Here is a 25565-nt window from a genome sequence, read left to right as displayed (position 1 = left end):
AGTAGGAGAGGGAGATATGATCAGCATAACAATGTGAAAATAATTAAATCCCAAACACAGCATTGCTCAGTTCAGTTGTCATTTCATACAAGAAACAGTCAGTCAGTGGTTTATCTCTCAAATGACATCAGTTTTCTTAAAATCAGAACAGTAGTTTAACAGTTTGCATCATTCTTCTAACAAACAGAGAAGTTAAATAAAAAGCATTACCTATAGTATTCAGCAGAATTGATGAAGTTTCCCCTTGTGTCGGAGGTGAATGAATGATCTGCTGCGTCATTCTTATAAACGTTGCCTCGCCCTGAAGAGCCCATCCTCAACTAATCCAGCCCTTCTGTAAAACTAAAGGCTTGTCTGAAAGGTGAAACTTGTCGCTTTGAATGTCGAAAGGAATGTGGGCGTCTGTAGTCAAGGAGAGGAGTGGAAACTGCTGTCAGGACAGATGTTTCATCTGCAGGAGATCAGCAATCCACAGAAACAAAAGCAAATATTGGTGTTCCCTGATTGTTGCCAATAATACGGATACAACAACTGTAATTTCCTTTCATTTTTAGTTCTGTAATAGTCATATTTTATACAGATGTCAAGCTGTCAGAGTGTAGGCTAACAGTGAACGTTCTTTGACCAGGTTTCTCTCAAAGTTATAAACAAAAACATTCTTTAGGGATAGTTCACCCAAAAATGAAATTTCTGTCAGTATTTACTCTCCCTCATGTTGTTCCAACCCCGTAAGACCTTCGTTCATCTTCGGAACACAAATTAAGTCGTTATTTTTGTTTGTTTTGCGCACAAAAAGTATTCTCGTCGGTTGATAAAATTAAGATTGAGCCACTGTAGTCATTTCGATTATTTTAACGATGTTTTAAATAACTTTTCAGGGAACAAGTTTCAATCTCTTAAGAAGCATGGAGGAATGATCCAGCTCTCAGATTTCATCAAAAATATCTTAATTCATCTTACGGCGTTGAACAACATGAGGGAGAGTATGACAGAATTTTCATTTTTGTGTGAACTATTCCTTTAAGTGGTTAATAGAATTGTTCAAAGTATATGGTCTTTAATAATATTCCCCAAAAGTTCCACAAAAACATTACTTAAACATCATTCCATAGAGCGTCTTTTTTCTGAAACGGTTTAGTTGGACATTAGTTTTTTTTTTTTAAATGTTACTACGTGTTTCAGAAAGTTCAGTGAACATTAAAGTAACGTTTTGGGAATGTTTGCAAAATTATAAAATAGAACGTTTCTTAAATGTTTGCGTGACCAAAAAAAAAAAAAAAACTTTTTCAAAAATATTTAAATGCTGGACGTTTTGAACGCCCAGAGATCATTCAGAAATAACATGTTCACATCTTAATGGGAACGTTAGCAAAACATTCTAAGATAATATTTTTGTTAGCTGGATGGAATAATGCTGAAATGCATTGGGGATTCTTACTTCTCACTCAAAAAAATCATGAAACATTTTCAGTATGTTGAATGATTTTCTATATATCTCTATAGATCAATCTATATTGTTAAAAGCGCGATATAAATGAAGGTGGCTTGACTTGAATTGTAATGTTCTACAATTTTTCTCAATAGAATTTGATATAAGCCAATGAGGGTTAATCTGTGTCATCAACATTTCATTTCCCAGAATGCTTGGGGAAGAGCAAGTTAGACTGCATTTTTAACCAGCATGCACCCTTTGAATCTCATTATTATTGTTCCTAAAATTGTTGTACGATAGTGTTGTTTATTATTTAAAAAACCTTGCTGTGATAATTTCTGCAAATTATTTAATTTTCATACAAGCTTTAGTGACATGATTTCAATGGAATATTTTCCCATTACATTGAGACATAAAATGTGACAATGTTCATATATGTTCTTATTCATATATCCTACAGGCATATATCCGTCAGTCAGACCAACGTTGTTCATTGGAACAGTTGTGAAGGCACTTACTGGTTAAAATAAAGGTATGTCAGAAGTGAGTCATCTTGGGTGTGACTGTATGAGGTTTGGGCATGTAAGTGTGAAAACATGCTTTCACCATCATACAGTAGAGCTGGTGTAATCTTTGTGTCTTTGGTTCAGTGCCAGGGAGATTTTAATTTGAAGCCAAATAATGTGGTTTGCATTACTGTCAAGATGTTCTTGCAAAAGATTTCAGGTTTTGGCTTAAAGGGGTTTCTTCTCACAGCAGTTTTTTAGTTGTTCCTGCTTAAAGGAACTTTATATTTATACAGAAATTTAGTCACTGTGTGTGTGCGCCCGCGTACACGTGTGTGTGTGTAATATCAGGTTGCTCAAGTTACATTGTCACTAAAATACTGTAAACCACTTTAGATAGTAGCATCTGACAAGTGAAAGCCTGCTTTTTACTTTCTTAGTAAATACAACTTTGCAGATTCACATGATATTTAACATTGACTCAATGCAGTTGTATTTATCTAACGTAAATATACCCAAATTTGTAAACTAGGAGTAATAACATACTTGTACTAAATAAATAAATAAATAAATAAATGTCTGTACAATTAGTGTGTGTGTGATCAACATTAATTGAGGCATTTCTGTAATGTCAGAAAATGCACAGAAAAACGAAATTGTATTAAATGAAAACTATCTATATTCTTTTTTTGTGCTGTGGCATGCATTCATTCATTATGGGATTTACCTGTGAGATTGTGTCAAAAAGTGTTGCAATGTTCATATTTGTAAATGTTAATTTACCGTCATGCTGATGTTGTAATTGCATACATATTGTTGTGAAGTGACATTTTCAAATACAGATAAACTAAGTCAGAACTCTGTGAGTAACCTGGGAATGACTGTGTTTGAGCATTATACTGAGTTGTTATTTTTGTTTCAGCCACTAGAGGGCTATATTGGTATTTTGAGGATAAGGTGATGATTGATGAGTTACAGTTCACATGCAAGGTCAAAAAACGTTTTGACCGTGTTGAGCAGCATATTGTGCAAGTCTGTGCTCGTGCCCATAACAGTTTGACTTGAATCAAATATTTAGTTTGTTAGCAGAAAATCGAAGTGAAGTTTGGAATATTTCTTTAGCTTTTGTTTTGTTATTTGCAATGCCAAACGAACAATAAATGGATTGGCATATCCGACTTTATCCCGAAGGCAAGGACAATGAGTTTATTTTATTCAACCCACGTCCAAACCAGACTTCTAAAAACATCTGACTGCGCTCCTGTAGACTGTTGAGGATTGGGCTGAAGTGTGAACGCATGCGATCACCATCGTACAGTAGGCCTGATGTGATCTGATGTTGGGTTTGTGTCAAATATAGTGTTTTAAATTGAAAGCAAGATTTAAAGTTTTCCAACACATTTGACAAATTAATTTCCAGCAGCAGTTTTGCAGTCGTACGTGGTAACGGAGTATTCGTCTTCATCGTTTATCAGGACAAGGACCCCTTAGGCCTTAGAGACATGGAGCAGAGAGCCCTGATACAAAATGTGTCAAATTAAGCATATAGCCTTCGATATTAATAGAAACTAACCATATTATAATTGCTAATAAGTTATATTATGTTAAGACAGTAAATCAGAACTATGCACATTATTGTTGTCACACATGCATCACTATTACTTTTAATTGTTAAAATTGACATTTATGCATCATAAACATCTTGCGATAAAAATCACAATTCATTAACCTAGTTGTTTGCAGTTATTTTAATGTATTTGCAGAGTCATAAATTCAATATTTATCTGGACTTTAGCTACAAATTTATTAAAAATTCACATTTTAAATTTACTGTCAGTTGGAGAAATAAACATTTACTTGAACTTTAGCTTCAAATTTACAAAAACTTTAATTTTACTGTGAGATGGACAAATCACTGAGCATCTGAAATGAGTGCGGGGTCTCGAGTAAAGTGCAGATGTAATGTGTAAGCAAGAGCTCCACCATAACAAGAATAGCACTGTACAGTGAGACATTTAAGTTTATTTACAATTCATTGCTTTTACAAATATTTTGAATGAAATTTCAAAAATATATTTGTACGTATGCTTTATGAATCTGCATTTACATGGCGCTTTTCTATTTTGACATGCCATATTTTTGTCCCGTGCCAGTATCACTGTCAATTGCAATTTCGAGAGTGAATCTCACACATTTATATGTAGATGTGACTTCCACAACTTTGCAGCGTGTAATTGGCCGTTGTTCCTCTTATAGCAGCATGATAAACAATACTTGTATATTCAATGGATTAATAGCTATAGCCTGGTCTGACAACTGAAAGCCTGCTTTTTACTCTCTTACTAAACATAAACACATGGTATTTAGCCTTTATGTAGTTATACATTTTATATATATATGTGTGTATATCATGGGAATTGATTTTATCTATTTTACCTAGCCTATATTATTGATCATTGGATGGGACTACATTTCCCACCCAAAAAATTGTTGGCTATAACCTATGAGATTATTTGGGTTTGTAACAAAATCTGGCAACCATAAAGACACGCAATTAAAAAACACCCAAATAAAATATTTAACTTGTTTTAACTATATTCTAAATGCCTTAATGTATGGGTTACCTAATGAAACGATGTATTATAAAATTCTTAAGCTGAAATTACCTAAAAAAAAAAAAACCTCCTCTGTCGGGCTTGTCTGTTGGAATGTTACTGTCATCAATTTAACAGTAATATAAGGATTACTGTAATTATTTTCCCACTCTGCTGTTTTTTTCCAAAAAATTGCATAAATTGACAGCAACTTTACTGTAGTTTCTACAGTAAGACAAAGCTGAAAATACAGCAATAATACTGTAAAAGCTATAAAATCGACAGCAACTTACTGTAAACTGTCACTGGTAATACAGCAATAATACTGTGACAATAACATAAATCATTATAGTGTACCCATTATAGAAACATTGAATAAAAACATGTTTTGACTGATTTATAAGCCTTTTCACTAGTAGGTCCAGCAAAATGCCCTCACTAGTCGGCTGTCATAATATTTCATTATATAGGTGAGGACATTTGACCCTAACAAGTATAGCAAACACACACACACACACACACACACACACACACACACACACACACACACACACACACACACACACACACACACACACACACACACACACACAAAAAGTGTTGTGGACTGACATTAAAAAAATCTCTCACGCCATCTAGTGATGACAGTGTGATTTAACATGACTCACTCATCCATAGTGCCATGGATTATTAGGAACACCATACTAATACTGTGTTTGACCCCCTTTCGCCTTAAGAACTGCCTTAATTCTACGTGGCATTGATTCAACAAGGTGCTGAAGCATTCTTTAGAAATGTTGGCCCATATTGATAGGATAGCATCTTGCAGTTGAAGGAGATTTGTGGGATGCACATCCAGGGCACGAAGCTTCCGTTCCACCACATCCCAACAACTATTGGGTTGAAATCTGGTGACTGTGGGGGCCATTTTAGTACAGTGAACTCATTGTCATGTTCAAGAAACCAATTTGAAATGATTCGAGCTTTGTGACATGGTGCATTATCCTGCTGGAAGTAGCCATCAGAGGATGGGTACATGGTGGCCATAAAGGGATGGACATGGTCAGAAACAATGCTCAGGTAGGCCGTGGCATTTAAACAATGCCCAATTGGCACTAAGGGGCCTAAAGTGTGCCAAGAAAACATCCCCCACACCATTACACCACCACCACCAGCCTGCACAGTGGTAACAAGGCATGCTGGATCCATGTTCTCATTCTGTTTACGCCAAATTCTGACTCTACCATCTGAATGTCTCAACAGAAATCGAGACTCATCAGACCAGGCAACATTTTTCCAGTCTTCAACTGTCCAATTTTGGTGAGCTCATGCAAATTGTAGCCTCTTTTTCCTATTTGTAGTGGAGATGAGTGGTACCCGGTCGGGTCTTCTGCTGTTGTAGCCCATCCGCCTCAAGGTTGTGCGTGTTGTGTCTTCACAAATGCTTTGCTGCATACCTCGGTTGTAACGAGTGGTTATTTCAGTCAAAGTTGCTCTTCTATCAGCTTGAATCAGTCGGCCCATTCTCCTCTGACCTCTAGCATCAACAAGGCATTTTCGCCCACAGGACTGCCGCATACTGGATGTTTGTCCCTTTTCACACCATTCTTTGTAAACCCTAGAAACGGTTGTGCGTGAAAATCCCAGTAACTGAGCAGATTGTGAAATACTCAGTCCGGCCCGTCTGGCACAAACAACCATGCCACGCTCAAAATTGCTTAAATCACCTTTCTTTCCCATTCTGACATTCAGTTTGGAGTTCAGGAGATTGTCTTGACCAGGACCACACCCCTAAATGCATTGAAGCAACTGCCATGTGATTGGTTGATTACATAATTTCATTAATGACAAATTGAACAGGTGTTCCTAATAATCCTTTAGGTGAGTGTATATATATATATATATATATATATATATATATATATATATATATATATATATATATATATATAACCAGATAGATCTGGATAAATATTGTGAATGTTCTGATCCAATCTGACTTCTGACCTGTAATGCTGCCTGCATCATAATCATACACTGTTGGTTCGCTGGCCAGAGGAGAACTGAGGGACTGAGCCTGGGTTCTCACAAGGAATTTTTCTCCACTCTGTCACTGATGGAGTTTTGGTTCCTGTCACTATCGCATTTCTTCGCCTTTGTCGCCATTGGCTTTTGGCTTGCTTAGTTGGGGACATTTAATTTTATATTTAACAATATTATTACAACATTATTTTCCTGTTATCTCAGTAAAGCTGCTTTGAAACAATCTGTATTGTAAATAGCGCTATATAAATAAAGACTTGACTTGACTTATTAGTTAATCAATGATTACTTAATGAGATTGGCATCAAGAACTAAAAGGTAATTATGACATACTTAATTACTAATTAATTACTAATCACAACATTAACGTGGCTGAGATGTTAGCAATTGTCTTTTTAAAGATGACAATTGTCTTTTTTTCTCAACATTGTCATAAAATGCATCATTAATTACTCAAGTGTTACCTAGTCACTATGCAGGAACTACTAGTGATCTGGACCATTATTTTAAAGTGAAAAGCATCTTATTCACTTTATAATAATGGTCCAGATCACTAGTTCTTGAAGATTGTCTTTTTTTATTTTCTCATAAAATGCACCACTAATTACTCAAGTACCAACCTGGTAACACTTGAGTAGTGATGCATTTTATGACTAATAATTATGAATAGTAAAAATGATGACGGATTACATTATCAGACACAAAAAATATTTATAATTTGTCAGTTAGTTAATAGTTATTAATGAGGAAAATATCATAAAGTAATTATTGATTACCTAATAAGGAACTATCTCCTAAATTTGATATTACTGATTAGTTAATGGTAGTAGCTGAAGTGTTAATTTAGTACTACTCATTAGTCCTGCATTACTTCCTGCATAGTTACTTATTAATGACGGACCATTATTATTATTATTAATAAAGTGTTACCCAGAATAATCCAAAATTTATATTTTTTTACATTCTTTGTATTTTGAGCAGAACTGTATCACAATTTTTAAATTACTCTGTAAGTAAATGCATACAGACATTCTCACCCAATTATTTATTAATGATTTTATTTATCAGAGAAAGAGTCATCTAGAATTATCACTTCATCATCACTATCTTCAAGGAGAACAAAGGCGTCCATAAAACAAAATGCTCTTGGTTGGATTGTGTCGGATGAAGAAAAGGAAAGGGTGATCCGCAGTAAAGGTTTTTGGGGGAGAGGGCATTGCGGTGGTCGCAATGACGACGGCGGTGGCTGCAGCTGCTTCGGTTCCTTCCTCATTTACTTCAACAAAGGCTTTATGGATCACATTCGACAGCACCAGGTCGTTGTTGGAGGACATGCCTGAAAGATTCACCTTCTGCGGGTCAAAAACATCCTCCATTCCCATGCTGATCAGAAGACTCCTCATTTCGTAGGACTCCAGCACCTTAAATTTAGGCAGAGACACTTCAACTTCCTGTAGGATCATCTTGCTGGGTTTGGTCCACTCCATGAGCTTCTCGTAGGTCAGTGCCTTTTCAAGCTGGATAATAAAGTGAGGCATTTTAATGTGTGTCTATTTGCATAAACTGGGGTCTGTTTATACAGTGTCAATGATGTGACGTTTATTTTTTTGTATTTGAAAGTCATGCAATCCTGAAGTCATGCAATTCAGCAATCCTGAAGTATTGAGGGAAACCCTAGTACTGCAACACATCGCCGCGATACAAATTTAAGGCAACTGAACAACCAAGAGAAATATGTCCTGCCGACCATTTGATCTGTACATCAGCATCGGGGGAATAACATTATACTCTCGTTCACGGTAGAGAAAGATGCAGGCTACACAGGGACCATGAAGACAGTGAAATAAACATAAAAACAGCCCTTATAATAATCACAAATACACTTACATTTCTATAAATATGTTTTTGTGAATGAATGGCTTGCTCTAACTGTTGTTCTGTCTTCGTCAACAACATACGCTTGCACCCCCTGCTGGTGAGGTTGACTAACAGCAGATGGAGATTATGATCGGTAATCTACTGCTTTTCCTGCAGTTCCTGGATGTCAATGTTGAATTTACTGTCGAATTTGAACCACTGAATTTGTGGAAGGGAATTTGTAAAGCGAAATAAAATGGACCGAAAATTGCCTGTTGAATATTACAGGTTGTATTTTAAATCAGTTTGAATATTTTGGAAGTGAAATATGAAAGGTGAATATGGATTATTGATTTTTTTAATAATGAAAATCTGTTTGGGCTCTCACAGCGTAAATATTCTACCATGTCAAATTTGAGCCAATAAAAAATGCAAGTCCTAAAAAAAACAATTAATGCATTAAAATGCAAGCATGGTTAATGCAATGCATATTTTTTTCAAGTAGTGCAATTCAACAGGCTTTTTGTTTCAAAAACATTTGGCATTATTTTACTTCCATAGACTGTCGTCAAGCTCAGTTTGAGCCTGTGCAGTCGCTCAGCCATCAGGAAGTGAGTGCTCTAATTCGGGCTTCAGTTTTCTCTGTTGAAATTAAGTAATTCAAGTAATGAAATCCCTGTGTCCATTTCTTTTACTGTCTATGGGACAATCTCATTTCAAGGGATGATATATCAAAACATAAATTCTCAGTAGCCGTGTTCATTTCGACCCGGAGTCGAACAATAATGCCCACTGAGCCAGATAATATATGCTGTATGTAGATAGAACAGGTATAGTCTAGTTTAATTACGGTTATAACTTATTTTTCCATCTTGCTCTTTTATCCACTGTTAGTGGGCTACAAGCCTGTTGTAGCAGACAGTGTCCGAATGTTGGCCAAAAATATACTGATGAGTTCAATTAAGTTTATTGTACATCACACAAAAAAGTGTCGGTTTTACTCCAGAAAATCACTGTAAGAGCTGAATAAACACTGTATAAGAAGTCTGCATTAAAGTCTTATCCATAAACTCTCTCCCTCTCCCTTTCATTATCATCAAAATACACAGCAAAGTAGCAACAAAAACAACAAAAGACTGCAATGTTCATTCTTACATAGGGTGACCATATTTTATTTTTTAGAAAAGAGGACGGGGGCGTGGTTGATGGGTGGGGTCGTGGTTGATGGGTGGGTGGGAGGGGGTTAATGCATCAAAAAATACTTGACAAATGCATTCACAACCTTGCAACTATGTTATTGTACTTTAATACATAAAGTAATACATCCTTTCCATTCAACGTTTGGCCCGCAACAATAGAATAATATTTAAAAAAAATAAATAGTTTAGCTTCTAAGACCTTTTACATGACACTATTTCTTTTCATTGCCATAGGTTAAAATAAAAAATCTACTACACTATTTCAGTAAGAAACTATTTCAATCCTTCTGATGTTCTCTTGTAGCCCATACCTTCCTTATGTGGGCTTCTAGGTAGCTAGCACCTTTATTTGACACTGACACGTACGTGCCAGCTTTGCACCTATGTCACCTATGTCACACCTGTCAGCTGAGGCGTCAATGATAGCCACAAGAGGGCACTCTTAGTCTTACTCTTGCCTATTTAAGCCCTGTGTATCCATTCTTACTTTGCAAAGTCTTGTTTGTGTCACACTGCATTTCAGAGAGCTTTTCTGGTTTCCTGTGTAATAGTTCTCTTACGAGAGTTTCTCTTATATTGTGTAAGTTGCTAACGCTACGGGTAAAGTCATATTTTCTCGAGATTTGAAGCCAAAAAATGATCCTTAATTTTGTATTTATTGTCAACGCAGTGCAGCAGCTAGCAGACCTAGAGCAGGCTGTCTAGCGTGCTCATTGGCTGCTCTGCGGCTACTGCAGCAGCCTACCACTGAGCCTGGCGTGACGTCACGCCCAATGAGGGCGCCCGCGCCCTCTACGCGTCACAGCCCGCCAGAATGGGTGTGGCTTAGCGAATAAAAGTATGGCTCGGAGGCTGCTTCTCTGATTTTTCATCTCTTCAGCGAAGCTCTTCGCATCACTGGATCCTGAGAGAAGCCACCGCCGTTGAATCCAGCGCCTTGCAAGCTTAGGACAGCGCCTGAAGAAGCCGGTTGACTTCGCCGCCTTCAGCTATCCGTGCCTGCTAGCTATCCGGTGACAGTATCCTTTGCTCTTCTTTGCATGTTCGCCGTTGCAACACTCCTATCTAAAAGAGCACGAGACGTTTTTCTAAAAATGTCTCGCACTCCCTGTGGCTCGTGCCGAGCCCCGCTCAGCACCGGAGACCGCCATGTGATCTGCGCTCTCTGACTGGGCCCGGAACACGCAGCCCTCGCGTTCTCGTTGTGGGGCTGCGTCCATTGTGAGGAACTTACGATGTCGACCCTGCGGGCTCCACTTAAAGTTTTCAACGCTGAAGCTGTCTCTCCGCCCTCTGTGAAACCGCGCAGGAAGAAGTGCTGTTCCCAGAGACAGCTATGGTCTTATGGTGGTTAAGCGCTCGCCGGAACCTCTCCATCGAGCCTCCCCCTCACCTTCTCCGCCCCCCCCCTCCCGGACGCGCAGATGCCGGCTCCGGCCCTCACTGCCGCTGCTTCAGGGGATGGGGCGGAAGGCGACGCCGCAGGTGACAGCTGCTTTCTCCTGGCCTCGGACAATGAAGATTGGATGGGTTCTCACCACTCCGCCTCTTCCTCGGCCCAGGAATCAGACCGCATGTGTGCTGGAGTGGACGCGGAACTTATGCGCCTCCTCTCCATGGCCGTCGACCAGCTCGGCCTCGAGTGGTCACTGCCGAAAGAGCCCGCGCGCCGAAAGAGCCCACGCACCGAAAGAGCCCGCGCCTAACAGACTGGACGGCTGTTTCCTACATCGCCGTCCCCAAGACACTCTCATGTCTCCTCGGCGCTCTCCCAAGTGGACGGTGCCGCCGAGAAGGGGTTCAACGCCTGGAGGAGGCAGTAGTAGCGCACCTTTGTCCGCCCTCCACGGGATCGCGCTCAAAGTCTGCCCTCCCATCTAAAGCCTGCAGGACCACGTCAGCTCTCGTCGGCCGCGCGTTTTCAGCCGCCGGACAGCTGTCCTGTCTGGAGATGATAGCGGTCGAGAACGCGCAGAAGCACTTTCTCCCGTTCATACGAGACCGCCACGTTCTAGTCCGATCGGACAACATGTCTGTGGTGTCATACGTGAACCGTCAGTGCGGTGTCAGATCTAGGAATCTCTGCGATCTGACGGAACGCCTCCTCGTATGGTCTCAGCACTTCCTCCGCTCGCTGAGAGCTGTGCATGTGCCAGGCCACTTGAACGACGGCCCAGACAAACTGTCCAGGGACAACGTTCCCCCAGGGGAATGGTCCCTGCACCCCCAGTCTTGTCGCTATGGCGCCTTTTCGGCAAAGCGGAAGTCGACCTGTTTGCGTCGAAAGATAACGCTCACTGCCCTATGTTCTTTTCGAAGAACGAGGACCCGCTGGCCCAAATCTGGCCCAGCCGCCCACTTTATGCTTTCCCTCCGGTCTCTCTGTTGCCACAGGTAATCAAGAGGATCAGGGAAACGCGTCGCTCGGTGCTCCTTATAGCCCCACGATGGTAGAACCAAATCTGGTTCCCGGAGCTGACGCGGCTGTCACGCAAAATCCCTTGGCCAATTCCGGTGAGAAGAGATCTCCTCTCTCAAGCCCGCGGCTCAATCTGGCATCCCCATCCAGAGCGCTGGTCTCTGCACGTATGGTTAATCAACGGATACCCGTTGTCTTTTCAGAAGGGGTTATGAACACGATTACGCAGTCCAGAGCTCCCTCTATGAGGCAGGATGGTCTGTGTTCTCCAAATGGTGTGCCGACAGAAACCTGGACCCACGTACATGTGGGGTATCGTGGTTGCTTAGCTTCCTTCAAGAGCTGTTGGACAGAGGCAGATCCCCCTCCACGCTTAAAGTATATGTGGCGGCCGTTGCAGCGTTCGCTGAGTCGACGCACGGCCAGTCAATAGGAAGGAACGAGCTGGTCATCCACTTCCTTAGGGGAGCCAGGAGGATGAATCCCCCGGGACCCCCGTCGGTTCCTATATGGGATCTTTCTTTGGTCCTAGAGGCCCTGAAAGCATGCCCCTTCGAACTGCTAGATTCCGTGGACCTATATAATTTTTTGGCTTCATATCTCGAGAAAAGATGACTTCACCCGTAGCGTAAGCAACTTACGCAATACTTGTTCCCTCTTCTAGAGAGAACGAGGTCACGTACGTAACCGAGTACGTTTTAGATCGTCTGGTTTTCTGAATTTTCCTGTTTGCCTGTGTTTTCTTCCCTGTTGTTATCTGGATTGTTTGCTTTGTGGTTTTTATCAATTTCCTGTCTTATGGATTACGATTCTGGATTGCCCCAATAAACAACTGCATTTGGATCCTCAACCTGTGCGTCTCTGAGCTGTTTGTGACGACAGCACTCTTTATAGGTTTAAACGGCAATTCCAACTAATGAAACAATGCACCATACTAGCAGAATCTGTGCTGTCTCACCTTCTGAAGGCCAGTGGTGTCGTCTTCCATCTTATTAGGAAGGATGATCAACATACTGAGATTCTTCCCGACATACGGCAGCTCCAGAACCTGACTGTTCATCTCTGGGATTGAGGCCAAAGGAAACTTTGACTCCTGTTGCATCATTTTCACTGGTTTAGTTTGAATCTGCCAAACATCAGTGAAAACACTTTATAGCTGCTCTTTTTTAAGACTGTTAAAATTATTTTAAAAAAAAGAGCAGGAAATCTCACCTTGTTCAGCTTAAACTGCCCATCTCTGGTGGCTTCCTTTGGGAATTTCTTCTCCCAGTTTCCCTTGAAGTAGATGGCATTCACCAAGACCAGTTTCGTCATCCCACTGATGGCTCCCTGTGGCACCAAGTCCTTGATCTTCTCTAGAATACAAATGGATAAAATTGTGTACTTTGATCAGTGATTTAATTGATTCTCACAGGCCTAAATGAATTGACTGAATCTCTAACACTCTATTGTTATTTAAGTCTAAATAAAAATAAAACACTATTAAAGCGTCTGTCTCAAAGTTCTTATGGAATAACGTTTTTATGAACTTAATGGCCAAATAAAAACCGCATTAAAGTCAAAAATTTAACCTCCAAAGAACTTTATAACTCAACTCAAGAACCCATTAAGCTGAACATGGTCCTTAAAATAAAATTTAGCTGAACTTAAAAAGCAGCAAAAATACATCAAAGAAGTGTTTGTGGAGTGAGTTTATGCTGGATTTCACCTTGTGTTTTTTTCTCCACCCATTTGTTGATGTTGACACGAGCAGCCTCTGATTTGTTCTTGAAGTCCACCTTCTCCAGTCCGGCTTCATAGTAGCTTTTTGCGTCATTGAGGAATTTCTGTAACAAAAGGAATTGAGGTGTAAACGATATTAGAGTTGAGAACATATCCAGAACCTCCAGTGAATAAACCGATTCTTACCTCAACAAACTGGTAGGATTGCTCTCCGTAGAGGCGGTTGGCAATACTCAACACATACGGGACTCCTGGTTTGTTCAGCTCACTCATAAACTTGTTGAAGCTGGAATGAATTATGTCCACTGAATCATGATGTCCTGGAGTCGCGGCATGTGGTTTGAGAGGGATTTTAAAGCCCAAGACCTGCACAGCATTATTGTGGGTAAAATTAATAAAGATAACCTCACTATTCAGATATGTTTAACATATAAACTCTAAAAAAATGCTGGGTTGTTTCAACCCACGTTTGGGTCAAATATGGACCCAATATTTAAGTTAGTATTAAAGGGGTCATGAAGTGGCTTTTTCAAAAAAATGATATTGTTGTCTGAGGTCAACTTATGACGTTCGCTTGGTTTTTACATTCAAAAACATCAAAATGAATAAGTAATAGGCTATTTTCTACCCTAGTTTTGAGCCTAGCTCAAAAACGCTCGGTTTTTATGGGCGTCTCGCATTGAAGACTTTGAAGTAAACGCCCACTGCTGTGAGTGGATAACAGTTTTGCATAATAATGAGTTTCAACTCACTCATCAGTGCACGTGGGGAAAATTGTTTTGAAAACTTCCAATGTTGTAAAATGGCAACCGGAATGATTCGCCCATAAATGTTCGACCCAGAGTCCGATCCCGAATCGCAGGACAATGAACCAACAACACCTCAAATACAACGGATACTTCAGCCTGTGACAGCGTGGTAAATTATTGTTAATTGTTTATGCTACTTCTAATGTAAGCTATCTTTAATGTTTTTATAGAAATTTTACTCACATACGTGTGTTGCACCATTCCTGTCGGATCCAATATAGAAGGCAGCACCGTTTTTCAATCTTAATCGGTCTGCAAATCCTGTCTCGACCTGTGTCTTGTTTACAAAACAGTCTTCGGCGAAATGAAGCGAACAAACGGACAATGTTTTACCCACATCAGCTGGAACCTCATTAAAAATAAATTTTAACCATGCATTCCTATTGGAATCCAGAGGAAGCTTATGCAGCGACTGTCTTCTTCCACAACCAGGCAGTGCACAATATTTAGTAAACGGCATGTTTACTGCTCGGTAGCTCGATCCGGTTTGTCATCACGAGGTAGGCCTATGTTATTTAGCTATGCGTGTAATGCGCGAATCGATGGGCGGGGCTAAACCGGCTGTGTTGAAGTAGGCGTTGATCTTCTTCTGCGGGGGTGGTGTTTTATCCATAGATATCATATAGAGACTAGATGCCCTATTGGCCGATGTGGCGCAAGAAATGCGGCCGCCATATTAAGCAGGTCATACTCCTATTTGCGTTGCATAGCAGCAGTAGATTTCAGAGCACTGTGCAGTATATTCCCGCTCAAATCGGCGGACCATCACTCGGGGATTACTTTACACAAGTAAGATTTAACATTTAACATTACCGTACTATTAGTTGTATTTTGTGAACAAAATATTCAATGTGTCCTGTATCGTAGCTACGTGTATGACCTTTGCAGCAAAAAACCCTGCGTGAAAATCAGTTCGGTATTCAGTGAGATATGATTAATTAAATGCGCTGACAGCTCATTGCACCAGCCAAACAGATTACACTGAGCGGAGCGGGTGACCGGTTTAAGATGGCGGCCCCACGGCTCGTCCGCGCCAATAGGCAGTAGCGGTCGATAGGGCGTCTATCTATATGATGTCTATGGTTTTATCCTCTTTGACGTCATAGTTCCCCAGTTTGAAAAACGAGTCGTTTGCTGAGCCTGGTGTCAATAAAAGCATTTATTGGACTAACAAGGACGTTTTCAGTTCTGAAACTTACAGGATATTCTTATAATATGGTGACCTCTTAGATGTCAAAAGCTCAAGGAAAATTTGATTTCTCAGTTCATCACCCCTTTAAAAAACAAGATATAATAGTTTAAAATACCGAACATGATGATGCATCAAACACATACATATTGCCTATATATATATTTTGAATTCTGTACTGGTCATAAAACATACTATAGTGTGAGATCACCTTAATCATCTGAGCTGCTGTGTTTCCTCTTGCACCGAGTGACACCATGGCCAGAGCCGAGGAGATGCTGACAGGAGAGAAGAACACATTTCCTGATGCTTTTCCTCCGCTGATCTTCTTGAAAAGGTTGAGGGAGAACTGTGTGTTTGCTGCAGACAAAGTCTCCATTTTCACAAGCTGATCAAGAAATAGCAGTAGTTTTATCAACAGCAGATTTGAAGTTCTTCTTCATCATGACACAATCGATTTTAATCAAATGTTATTACTGTTTTTACCATATAAATTGCAAACATAAAAGCACCTCTAAAAGCATTACCTAGAGTAGTCAGCAGAAAAGATGAAGTTTCCCAGCGTGTCTGAGGTGAATGAATCTCTGGTTATGGATTTCCTTCTAATAAATGATGCCTCACCCTAAAACGGTCAACCTTGAAGTCCAATCAGCTTGTAACATTCCCAGTAATTATTAAACTGATGTTTCTCCACCTGGATCAGCATAAGACTTAGATTCTGTGATTCATTCTTCATTCTTAAATAAAGTGTGGCTTAAGAAACTAACCTGAACTTAAGAAATATAAATGATAATTGTATTAGTCATTCTTAATCATAATGTGTATGTACAACCCCATAACGGATTAGCTGATGACTGCTGGAAGTGTCACTGTGAGACCTTTTAAAAAAACATAATAAAAACTAGAGTAATTAAAAATAATGATCCTCATCACCACACACCCAAAGTACCTGTTTAAATGCTTGTCTAAACAACGTTTGAGTTACAATTATTTGCACTTAATTTAGTGATTGTGATCTGTAGTCTTTACTAAGGCGTTTGTGTCAGTTGGTTATGTAAAACAAGGTCATGTGTTGTGCATATGTGTAGGCCTATCATGAAATGCTTTTTCTTAATCACATAATAGAAATATAACCCAAGTATAATAATTAATGTAATTATGTATATATTTATTCGGCTAGGTAATCTGTGTATTATATATATATATATATAGAAAGATAACATTTCAAAATAGACTTTACTGGAAACAGACGTAGAAACACATACACAAAACAACTGATGACAAAGGACTGAACCGATCAGGGAGTACATGTACATGTGGGTTGCGTCCGAAAACTGATAAATGCTGCCTTCGGAGGACACATCCCAAGGTCGGAAGGCCTTTTAGCCGGTTAGTTTCACTTCCTGTCTCCTGAGATCCCTTCCTCTGATCGACTCCAATTTCAAATGATAATCAAATTTAGATTGTGTTTATTATTAGCAAATAATCATAAATATTGATTTAGATATTTGATTATTCTGGGTATCCCATACTTTCAATTATTCGTTCATTAGAGGACCCAGTATCGCTTTGAGACGTCACGTCCCGAATGTGCGCTCACGATCACAAACTAGCCAGTTCTGAAATAGTCAGAGGATGCAGTGCAAACTATTTTACCATTAAGATGCCGCTCAATGCTGACTCATAACAAAAGGTGTAATTTTTTAATAGTCGCAAGATGCAACGTGCTAAGTCAGTGATAGATAGAAATCAGAAGGTCTCCTTAATGATGTGCTCCATGCTCCATTAATTAGTGCCTTCAGTGTGATCTATCCTGGTCAGAAATTTGTGGAAACACCAGGCTACACATTAATCCATTCTAGAAAAATGATTTCAGAATAATGCAGAACAAATCAAATATAACATTTTATTTGTCAGGTAAAAATGTATCATGCCAATTACACAAGTAAATGATTAAAAGCCAATTCAGAAATAATAACTACATAACATCATTTGCTCAAAGATGACTCTAAGAGTAAGAAATACATTCCTGACAAAAACACACAGTGGTGTGTGTTTGTGTTCCGACGGGAAAACAGTGACACAACACTGCATGGGGGCTTTCTGGTTACAGGTTCCCAAAGACTGCTCTGCCACTTACCCTTATATACCCATACCAGAACAAAAGGCTTGTTCAAATATGAGTTGTTTTGGGTCAATTCAAGTACCCCAGGGGGTAACACCTGGTTTCGTGGGAGAGGAGAGAATTATCAGATATCTTGAAGAGACACCACCCAAAGAGGAGAACAGGATTCACCTAAATATTCAATCTTTCTCATAATACCAATGACTGCAATGAAATTAAGACCATTTTACCAATCGCACTGAGACATTTAAAATGATACCAAACATGAAAAGGAAAAACAAAAGATTCACAAGATACATCATATGTGATAGACATTCTCAGTGACCTTTTAGTGACTTGAATCAGGGGGAAAGGAAGAGAGAGAGGGATGCAGAGATAAGGAAGGAGAAAGTTTGGACAAGACGATGTCCTGTGCTCTTTCTTTGTGATCTTCTGTCCAGGGTGCGTTTTATGGCTTTATTGCAGGGTGAGTTTTATCTCAGCTTTTGTCTTAGCAGGAAAATCCAGTCTTACAGCAGAATAGATGTATCCTTCATCGCAGTTGATATCCCTGAATCCTGTGCTTTCCAGTCTGTGACAGTTGAGCTAGAAAAATAAAGATGGCGTCTGAAAGTTGCTTTTTAAATTTATGACCAGTAAAATGTCCTCACTAGTCGGTTTGAAAGTATAGCAACACACACACACACACACACACACACACACACACACACACACACACACACACACACACACACACACACACACACACACACACACACACACACACACACAGTGCGGAGACTGTCAACTTTAATCCAATTCTTCACCATAGTGAAAAGGTAAGATGATTTTATTTTTTAAATAATTGGTTCAGTAAGATATTTATTTTAAAGGAATGAATGTTTTTCAACTTAAACCCAATTCTCTGAAACGGTAAGATGATTTTATTTTTGGACACCCCTATGTTTTATTCTAATCTATATGCGACATTAGAAAAATTATTTTCTCACCCCGACATGGCTGGCATGGAGCGAATTTCCCACAGCAAAAAGTTATTTTCCCCCGGGGGTCAAAATCATCCATCATAATACAGATCAAAGACAACTGTTAACTTGACGTATAATACAAAGGTCAATAGGGCAAAGATAACTGTCAACTTGATATATCATACCCCCAGATCAAAGACAACTGCCATACCCCAGATCAAAGACAACTGTCAACTTGATCGATCGATAGGTCAAAGGTTAATCCCTACATCAAAGGGACCTCCGGAACACCCCTCCGGAAGGTCAAAGGTTAGCCCCGCCCACCTGTCAATCATAGGGTCATAAATCATCTTGACACATGATGTAGGGTTAGTACTACTAACCCGTGAAGCCAAACATGGCCCACGAAAAGACATTTTTACTGAATCTAAAGTGCTGCAAAAAACATGAAATAACTTTTATTTGTAAGAGTGTAGAATAAGTTTCAGATTGAGAATAAGTTTATGCTGGATTTCACCTTGTGTTTTTTCTCCACCCATTTGTTGATGTTGACACAAGTAGCCTCTGATTCGTTCTTGAAGTCCACCTTAACCAGTCCGGCTTCATTGTAGTTTTTTGCGTCATTGAGAAATGTCTGCTACATAGCAAACCGATTGAGGTGTTAATGAGTTGAGAACATTTCCAGAACCTCCAGTGAATAAACCGATTCTTACCTCAACAAACTGGTAGGATTGCTCTCCGTAGAGGCGGTTGGCAAGACTCAACACATACGGGACTCCTGGTTTGTTCAGCTCACTCATAAACTTGTTGAAGCTGGAATGAATTTGGTCCTCAGGTTTTTCCTCTGGACATTTCTGTTTGCATCAACAATATCAGATTTAATCAGTTGAATCAGACGAACTCAAAGGATACATGCATCTCTACAGTTAAAACAGCTCTTCATGCAACAGAACCTTGACAGAATGTTAGATAAAGTTCTGAGAACGTTCCCTGTTAACTGGGTTAGTGTTTGATGTAAATATTCATACGAAACCTTGAGTTCAGCAGGTGTTGGTGGTTCATTGTTAAAGCCCAGGACCTACACAGCATTGTTATGGTAGAATTAATAAAGATAACTTCAACATATTAAGTGTATTTCTCAAATGCCCCTTAGAATAGTTTAAAATGTTCTAGAAATGACAATGAAGAACTGATGATTTCAAACACATTCTTTGTTGTTTTTGGCCCTCAGGTCTTTGATAATTAAATGAGTGGAAAGAGTGATTAATTGCTGGCACTTTAATGTTTATCCCGGGTTGGTGAAAAGTCCCCTATGGATGATCCACTAATTCCAAGATTCTGAAGTGTGCATTCGATGGACACTTTACTATCCTATGAGGCCACGGGAGAGGATTTATGAATAGCATTTATGAATGGCCAACTGACGCTGGTGACACATGACAGTAACAACATGCCGGATGTGTTACGTCTGCATTTCACTCATATTACACATTCATACTTCATACAACACGCTTTTTAATGCCGACGAAGTAAATTCAAATGTAGTACATACTCAGACAGTATGTGATTTCAGACGCAGCCACAGATTAGATCTCATTCAGGATTCAGGAACCACAATTTTTCCGTTTGTGAAAGCATTTTTACATATATATTATGTAAATGCTATATACAGAAATGGGAAGTAACGATGTACAAATAGTCCGGTACTGTACTTAAATCGATTTTTCTGGTATCAGTACATCAAAACTTTTTACTTTCACTCTTACTTTTGACGCAAATACTGTATCTGTACTTTCTACTTACATTTTCAAACCTGGCTCATTACTTTAATTCTAATCTGTATTTGGTGGCATGATTAATACTTCTTGTCATTGTGCACCTTTTTCAACAGAAAACATGACTCCCCCATTGATGTATAATTTTCTTGACTATCACGCACCACAGACGTACTATAAGCTCCCACGGAGAACGCAACAAGAACAATGATTAACGTTATGGATGAGACGGAGGGAGTTGGCGATGTTGACATGACTGAGAATAGAGACATTCCTGATCACACATGGCCATATATGAGAGAGATTATGTAATTGTCTGCATTTAAAAAGGATTCCTGGTGAATACGCTGCTAATTGTGTCAACATAAAAATCACAAAATGCTGGCTTTCAAGAATTCACTGTTGAATTTATGAAAGCACTTAAAAGAATGTTGTGGTCGAAAGTGTCAAATGCAGCACTAAGATCGAGTAGCACTAATAGAGAGATACAACCGTGATTGGATGATAAGAGCAAATAATTTGTGACTCTAATGAAAGCTGTCTTAGTACTATGATACGGTCTAAATCCTGATTGAAAATTCTCACAAAAAAAAATTCTCCTTTCTAAAAAGGAACATAGTTGTGGAAAAGGTAGATTCGAGATCAGCCTGTAATTGACTTATTCTGAAGGATCAAGTTGCATTTTTTTAACAAGAGGTTTAATCATAGCCAGCTTAAAAGTTTTTGGTACGTATCCTAATGACAAAGATTAATTAATGATATTAAGAAGAGGATCTATGACCTCTGGAAGCATCTCTTTCAATAGTTTAGTCGGTATAGGGACACTGCATGTACATACATGTTGTTGATTTAGATGATTTAACAAGTTTATAAAATTCACCCTCTCCTATAGCAATGAATTAATCAAATTTTTGATACACTTCACTGTCTGATGTGATACGACAGTCAGCCATATCACCCTGTAGCCCAAGACTGGTTGCCCACTGAAGCTAAGCAGGGCTGAGCCTGGTTAGTACCTGGATGGGAGACTCCTTAGAAAATCAGGTTGCTGCTGGAAGAGGTGTTAGTGAGGCCAGCAGGGGGCGCTCACCCTGTGGTCTGTGTGGGTCCTAACACCCCAGTATAGTGACAAGGACACTATACTGTCAAAGAGCACTGTCCTTTGGATGAGACGTTAAAACCGAGGTCCTGACTCTCTGTGGTCATTAAAAATCCCAGGATGTCCTTCGAAAAAGAGTAGGGGTGTAACCCCGGCATCCTGGCCAAATTTGCCCCTTGGCCTCTGTCCATCATGTTCTCCTAATCATCCCCATGTCATGATTGGCTTCAGCACTGTCTCCTCTACACCATTAAGCCGGTGTGTGTGTGTGTGTGTGTGGTGGGCGTTCTGGCGCAGTATGGCTGCCGTCGCATCATCCAGGTGGATGCTACACATTGGTGGTGGTTGAGGAGATTCCCCCTTCCATATATGGAAGCGCCTTTAGTACCCAGTAAAAAAGCGCTATATAAATGTAATGAATTATTACTGTAGTAGATGGTTGCATAGTTATAATTTTCTCCCTGATATTATCAATCTTCTAAGTAAAAAAGTTCATAAAGTCATTACTGCTGTGCTGCTTGGAAACGTCTGGTTTTGAAGCTTTATTTTTGGTTAATTTAGCCACTGTTTCAAATAAATACCAAGGGTTTTGTTTATTTTCTTCTAATAGGGTTGAAAAATAAGCAGATCTAGCAGTTTTTAAGGCCTCTCTGTATGCAATCGTGCTCTCTTTCCATGAAATGCGAAATACCTCTAGTTTTGTTTTCTTCCAGTTTCGCTCTATTTACTGGCTGCTCTCTTAAAGGCCTGAGTGTGCTCGTTGTACCATGGAGTTGGAGTTCCCTTTCAGTCGATAATGTCAGATGTAGTCGACGGTCGACTGAAATGGGATCGCGCTAGAGAGCCTATCATCTTCGATTACTATTGAACGAGCCAATGGAATTTGGCGTGCGTGATTTGCATCACACACTCCGCCCCCGCGGCGCGGGTATAAATACGGAAGTGGATGCACGCACTAGTTGCCTTTCGCTTCGGAGCCGTTCGTCTTTGATGTCTCTGAAGAGTGCTGTTGTATTCAACGAGCGAGTGTGTCGGTGTTCTTGCGGGAAGACCTCTCCAGTGTTGGTGTTCTACAGCGTGGTGCAGCGGTGATCGCGAGCTTCTCAGCTCTCAACTGCTGTTTTAACAGCATCAAATTTCTATTGTTTGTTTGTGTGTTGACGGTTGGTTAGAGGGCGAGAAGTGAGTGCTTCACTGTTGGTTGAAAGACTATTCAGTGTTTGCCGCGGTCATTCCCTGTGTGCTCCGGCACTGGTGACGGTCCCATTTCCTAAAAGAGCAACACGGGTGTGAGTGCGTCTTTTTCAAGATGCCATTTCATCCGTGCGTTTCTGGGTGCGGTCTGGCGCTATCCCCCTCTGACGGTCACGAAAGTTGTGTCGCATGTTTGGGCTTACAGCATGCCGAGGCAGCTTTCGTGGATGAGTCATGTTCTCACTGCGGGAACATGGCCATCTCGGTGTTGAGATCTAGACTCGCCTTCGTCAAAAGCGTTGGTGCAGTCCCCACCTCTGGGCCCCGCCCTTGTTCTTCCTCTGGGTTACCTTCCCAGAGAAAGACTGGGGTGCCGTCCAAGCTGGGTGATCTGAGGATCTCAGTTAGGGGTAATCCGCCCGGCTAGGCCCTGTGGGTCCCTCACTCCTCTTTCGCACCGCAACCGGTGGAGCTCCCCATTGATCCTGCTGGTCCCTCTGTAATGGACAGGCCAGCCGTGTCCTATGGGGCCCCTCCAGGGGATACTATGTCAATCGCAGCATCGGAGGGGGAGCTGAACTCTGGAGACGACGACTCGGCTGCACTGCCTCCCTTCGGGAGACCAGTGTTTTGCCCGAGCCAGATCCAGAAATGTCAGCTATGTTGAAAAAGGCCGCCGAGGCGGTAGGGCTCGTCTGGAACCCTCCACCGTGTCCCGAGCCATCCTGGTTGATTGATTGGTATATCGGGGCGGGCCGTACTGGTTCTCAGTCCACCGCCCCGGTTCCTTTCTTTCCTGAAGTGCATGAGGAGCTTACGAGGGCATGGATGGCACCTTTCTCTGCCAGAAACCGCCTGAGTGGCTCCTCCCCCCTCACTACCCTTGATGGGGGAGCGGTAAAGGGTTACGAGGCTATCCCTCCGGTGGAGCGGGCCGTTGCGATGCAGTTATGCCCAACGGCGGCCGCTTCCTGGAGAGGTGATCCTCGTCACCCCTCTAAAGCCTGTAAGTTCTCGTCCGCTCTTACGGGCAAGGCTTACAAAGCTTGTGGGCAAGCCGCTTCCTCTCTGCATGCCATGGCGTTGCTCCAGGTCCACCAGGCCCAGGCACTCATGAACATGCACGAGGGTTGTTCGGACCGTGAGCTCATGGGTGAGCTCCGCACTGCAACCGACCTCGCCCTCTGGGAGACGAAGGTTGCAGCTCGCGCGGTCGGTTCGGCGATGTCCACACTTGTGGTCCAGGAGCGCCATCTCTGGCTCAAACTGGCCGATATGAGAGAAACGGACAAGGTTCGGTTCCTGGACTCTCCCATTTCCCAGGTTGGGTTATTCGGCGACGCTGTGGAGAACTTTGCCCAACAGTTCTCTACAGCTCAGAAACAGACGGAGGCCATCCGGCACATCCTGCCTCGGAGGGATGCTGCTGCCTTCACCCGCCCACCGAGGTCAGATCCTCCGCCTGTTCGTCCCCGAGGGCGTCCGCCCGCAGCCGCCTCAGCTCCCGCCGGACCACCGCAGCAGCCTTCACCCAGGTTCCGGCATGGAGCCGGCCGTGGAAGGGGCGCCAAGCCAGGTGGTAAGCATCAGCGCAAAAGGAAACGCTGAACCTGGACGGGCTCTCAGGGATGGAGGAGTTGCTCTTGGAGCGATCCACTCCCTCTGGCTGGTTGGAGGGCCGGCTGGAGTTTTTTGTTATGTGTGTGTCTGTTCCGCCGCTGGCCCCTATAAAAACGGGGTCAGCGGTACCCTCATATTTAGAAAAAGAGCAAATTTTCTATGCCTGAGTCCCAAGTGGTAAAGTCTGGCGGTGTGACCCTGTAATAGCCTTACATCCCCCAGCTTCCCTTGGTCGCCAGCAGGCAGCTTGGGGCGTTCGAGGACCCGGTCATCCGCCTTCTCACGTCCCCCTGCCTCTAGTGGAGACAGGTAAGTGTTGCACTGCACACTAACACCACTATCTCTACTTTGCTGCCCCACCTCAGACTCGGCTACCCCGCTCAAGTCAGTGATAATCATCACATTAGGTGTTGAGCAGACGTGCTCCTGAAAATTCAGTGATATTCATCACACCGAGTGTGGAGCAGTGCTCCTGACTTGTGCGTGCTTATCTTATCCTGCTGGCGAAGGATTTGATATAGCCGCTCCTCCAGCCGGTACGAAGGCCAGTTGTAAACTCGTTCTTCGTGCTACTAGGTGGTGGGTCGTGACCATCTTGGCCCAAGATTGGTCTGCAGCTCCGACCTGAAAGACATGTGCTTTAGATCTCTACCTTCCGCACCGCAGGCCATCCTGTGTGTTGCGTGTAAGGGTGGAGTATCAGTACAGTGTCCTTCCCCTCGAGTGCTCCAGAGCCTGGCGACCCCCGACTACACGGGCATTCGTGCCTCGAGTTGTTAGACATTGCGACCGTTGCGCAAGCTTCCCTTGCATGTCACATCTCACCCGTCGCCTCCTCCTTGGAGTCAGAAGCTTCTGAGGACGCTTTGTTCCACTCTTCCCGCTTTACTCAATCGTGCCGCCATCGAGCCTCACGACAGTTGTAGCCAGGGCAAGTGGAGACTCCATCCCCTGGGTCCAGCTGGGTCATGACCATTCCGGGGCCGCTCAGTTGCCCCCCCCCCGGTGTCATCTTCC

General features: G+C 41.7%; 2 protein-coding genes across 7 annotated transcripts in view; both read right to left on the bottom strand.

Moving 5' to 3' along the window:
- Positions 1–25565, bottom strand: part of LOC143730985 (leukocyte elastase inhibitor-like) — a 101878-nt gene that overhangs the window by 5275 nt on the left and 71038 nt on the right. The window contains exon 1 of one of the 3 annotated variants that reach the window (XM_077221597.1): positions 211–931. The exons of the other annotated variants lie outside the window; for them this stretch is intronic. The gene's annotated coding sequence lies outside the window, so the exon portion shown is untranslated. Of the gene's footprint in view, positions 1–210; positions 932–25565 lie in introns of those variants that run through there. 3 annotated transcript variants of the gene reach the window in all.
- LOC143730986 (leukocyte elastase inhibitor-like) overlaps positions 7617–25565 on the bottom strand; it is an 88825-nt gene continuing 70876 nt past the window's right edge. For 2 of the 4 annotated variants that reach the window (XM_077221603.1, XM_077221604.1), the window contains exons 2-7: positions 15982–16158; positions 13959–14138; positions 13759–13876; positions 13263–13405; positions 13009–13176; positions 7617–8092 (exon numbers count right to left, since the gene is read on the bottom strand). In XM_077221603.1, the coding sequence (XP_077077718.1) occupies positions 7685–8092; positions 13009–13176; positions 13263–13405; positions 13759–13876; positions 13959–14138; positions 15982–16149 (1185 nt within the window). In that variant the 5' untranslated portion in view covers positions 16150–16158 and the 3' untranslated portion in view covers positions 7617–7684. Of the gene's footprint in view, positions 8093–13008; positions 13177–13262; positions 13406–13758; positions 13877–13958; positions 14139–15981; positions 16159–16297; positions 16550–19573; positions 19715–25565 lie in introns of those variants that run through there. The other 2 variants (XM_077221602.1, XM_077221601.1) reach the window with 2 other exon arrangements.

This window comes from Siphateles boraxobius, unplaced genomic scaffold (genome assembly GCF_051911475.1).
Source record: "Siphateles boraxobius isolate OS27281-9 unplaced genomic scaffold, OSU_SipBor_1 84, whole genome shotgun sequence".
In the NCBI taxonomy this organism is placed as follows: Eukaryota; Metazoa; Chordata; class Actinopteri; order Cypriniformes; family Leuciscidae; genus Siphateles; species Siphateles boraxobius.
Note: the sequence above shows the minus strand (reverse complement) of the source record. Positions and strands in the feature narration are given on the sequence as shown.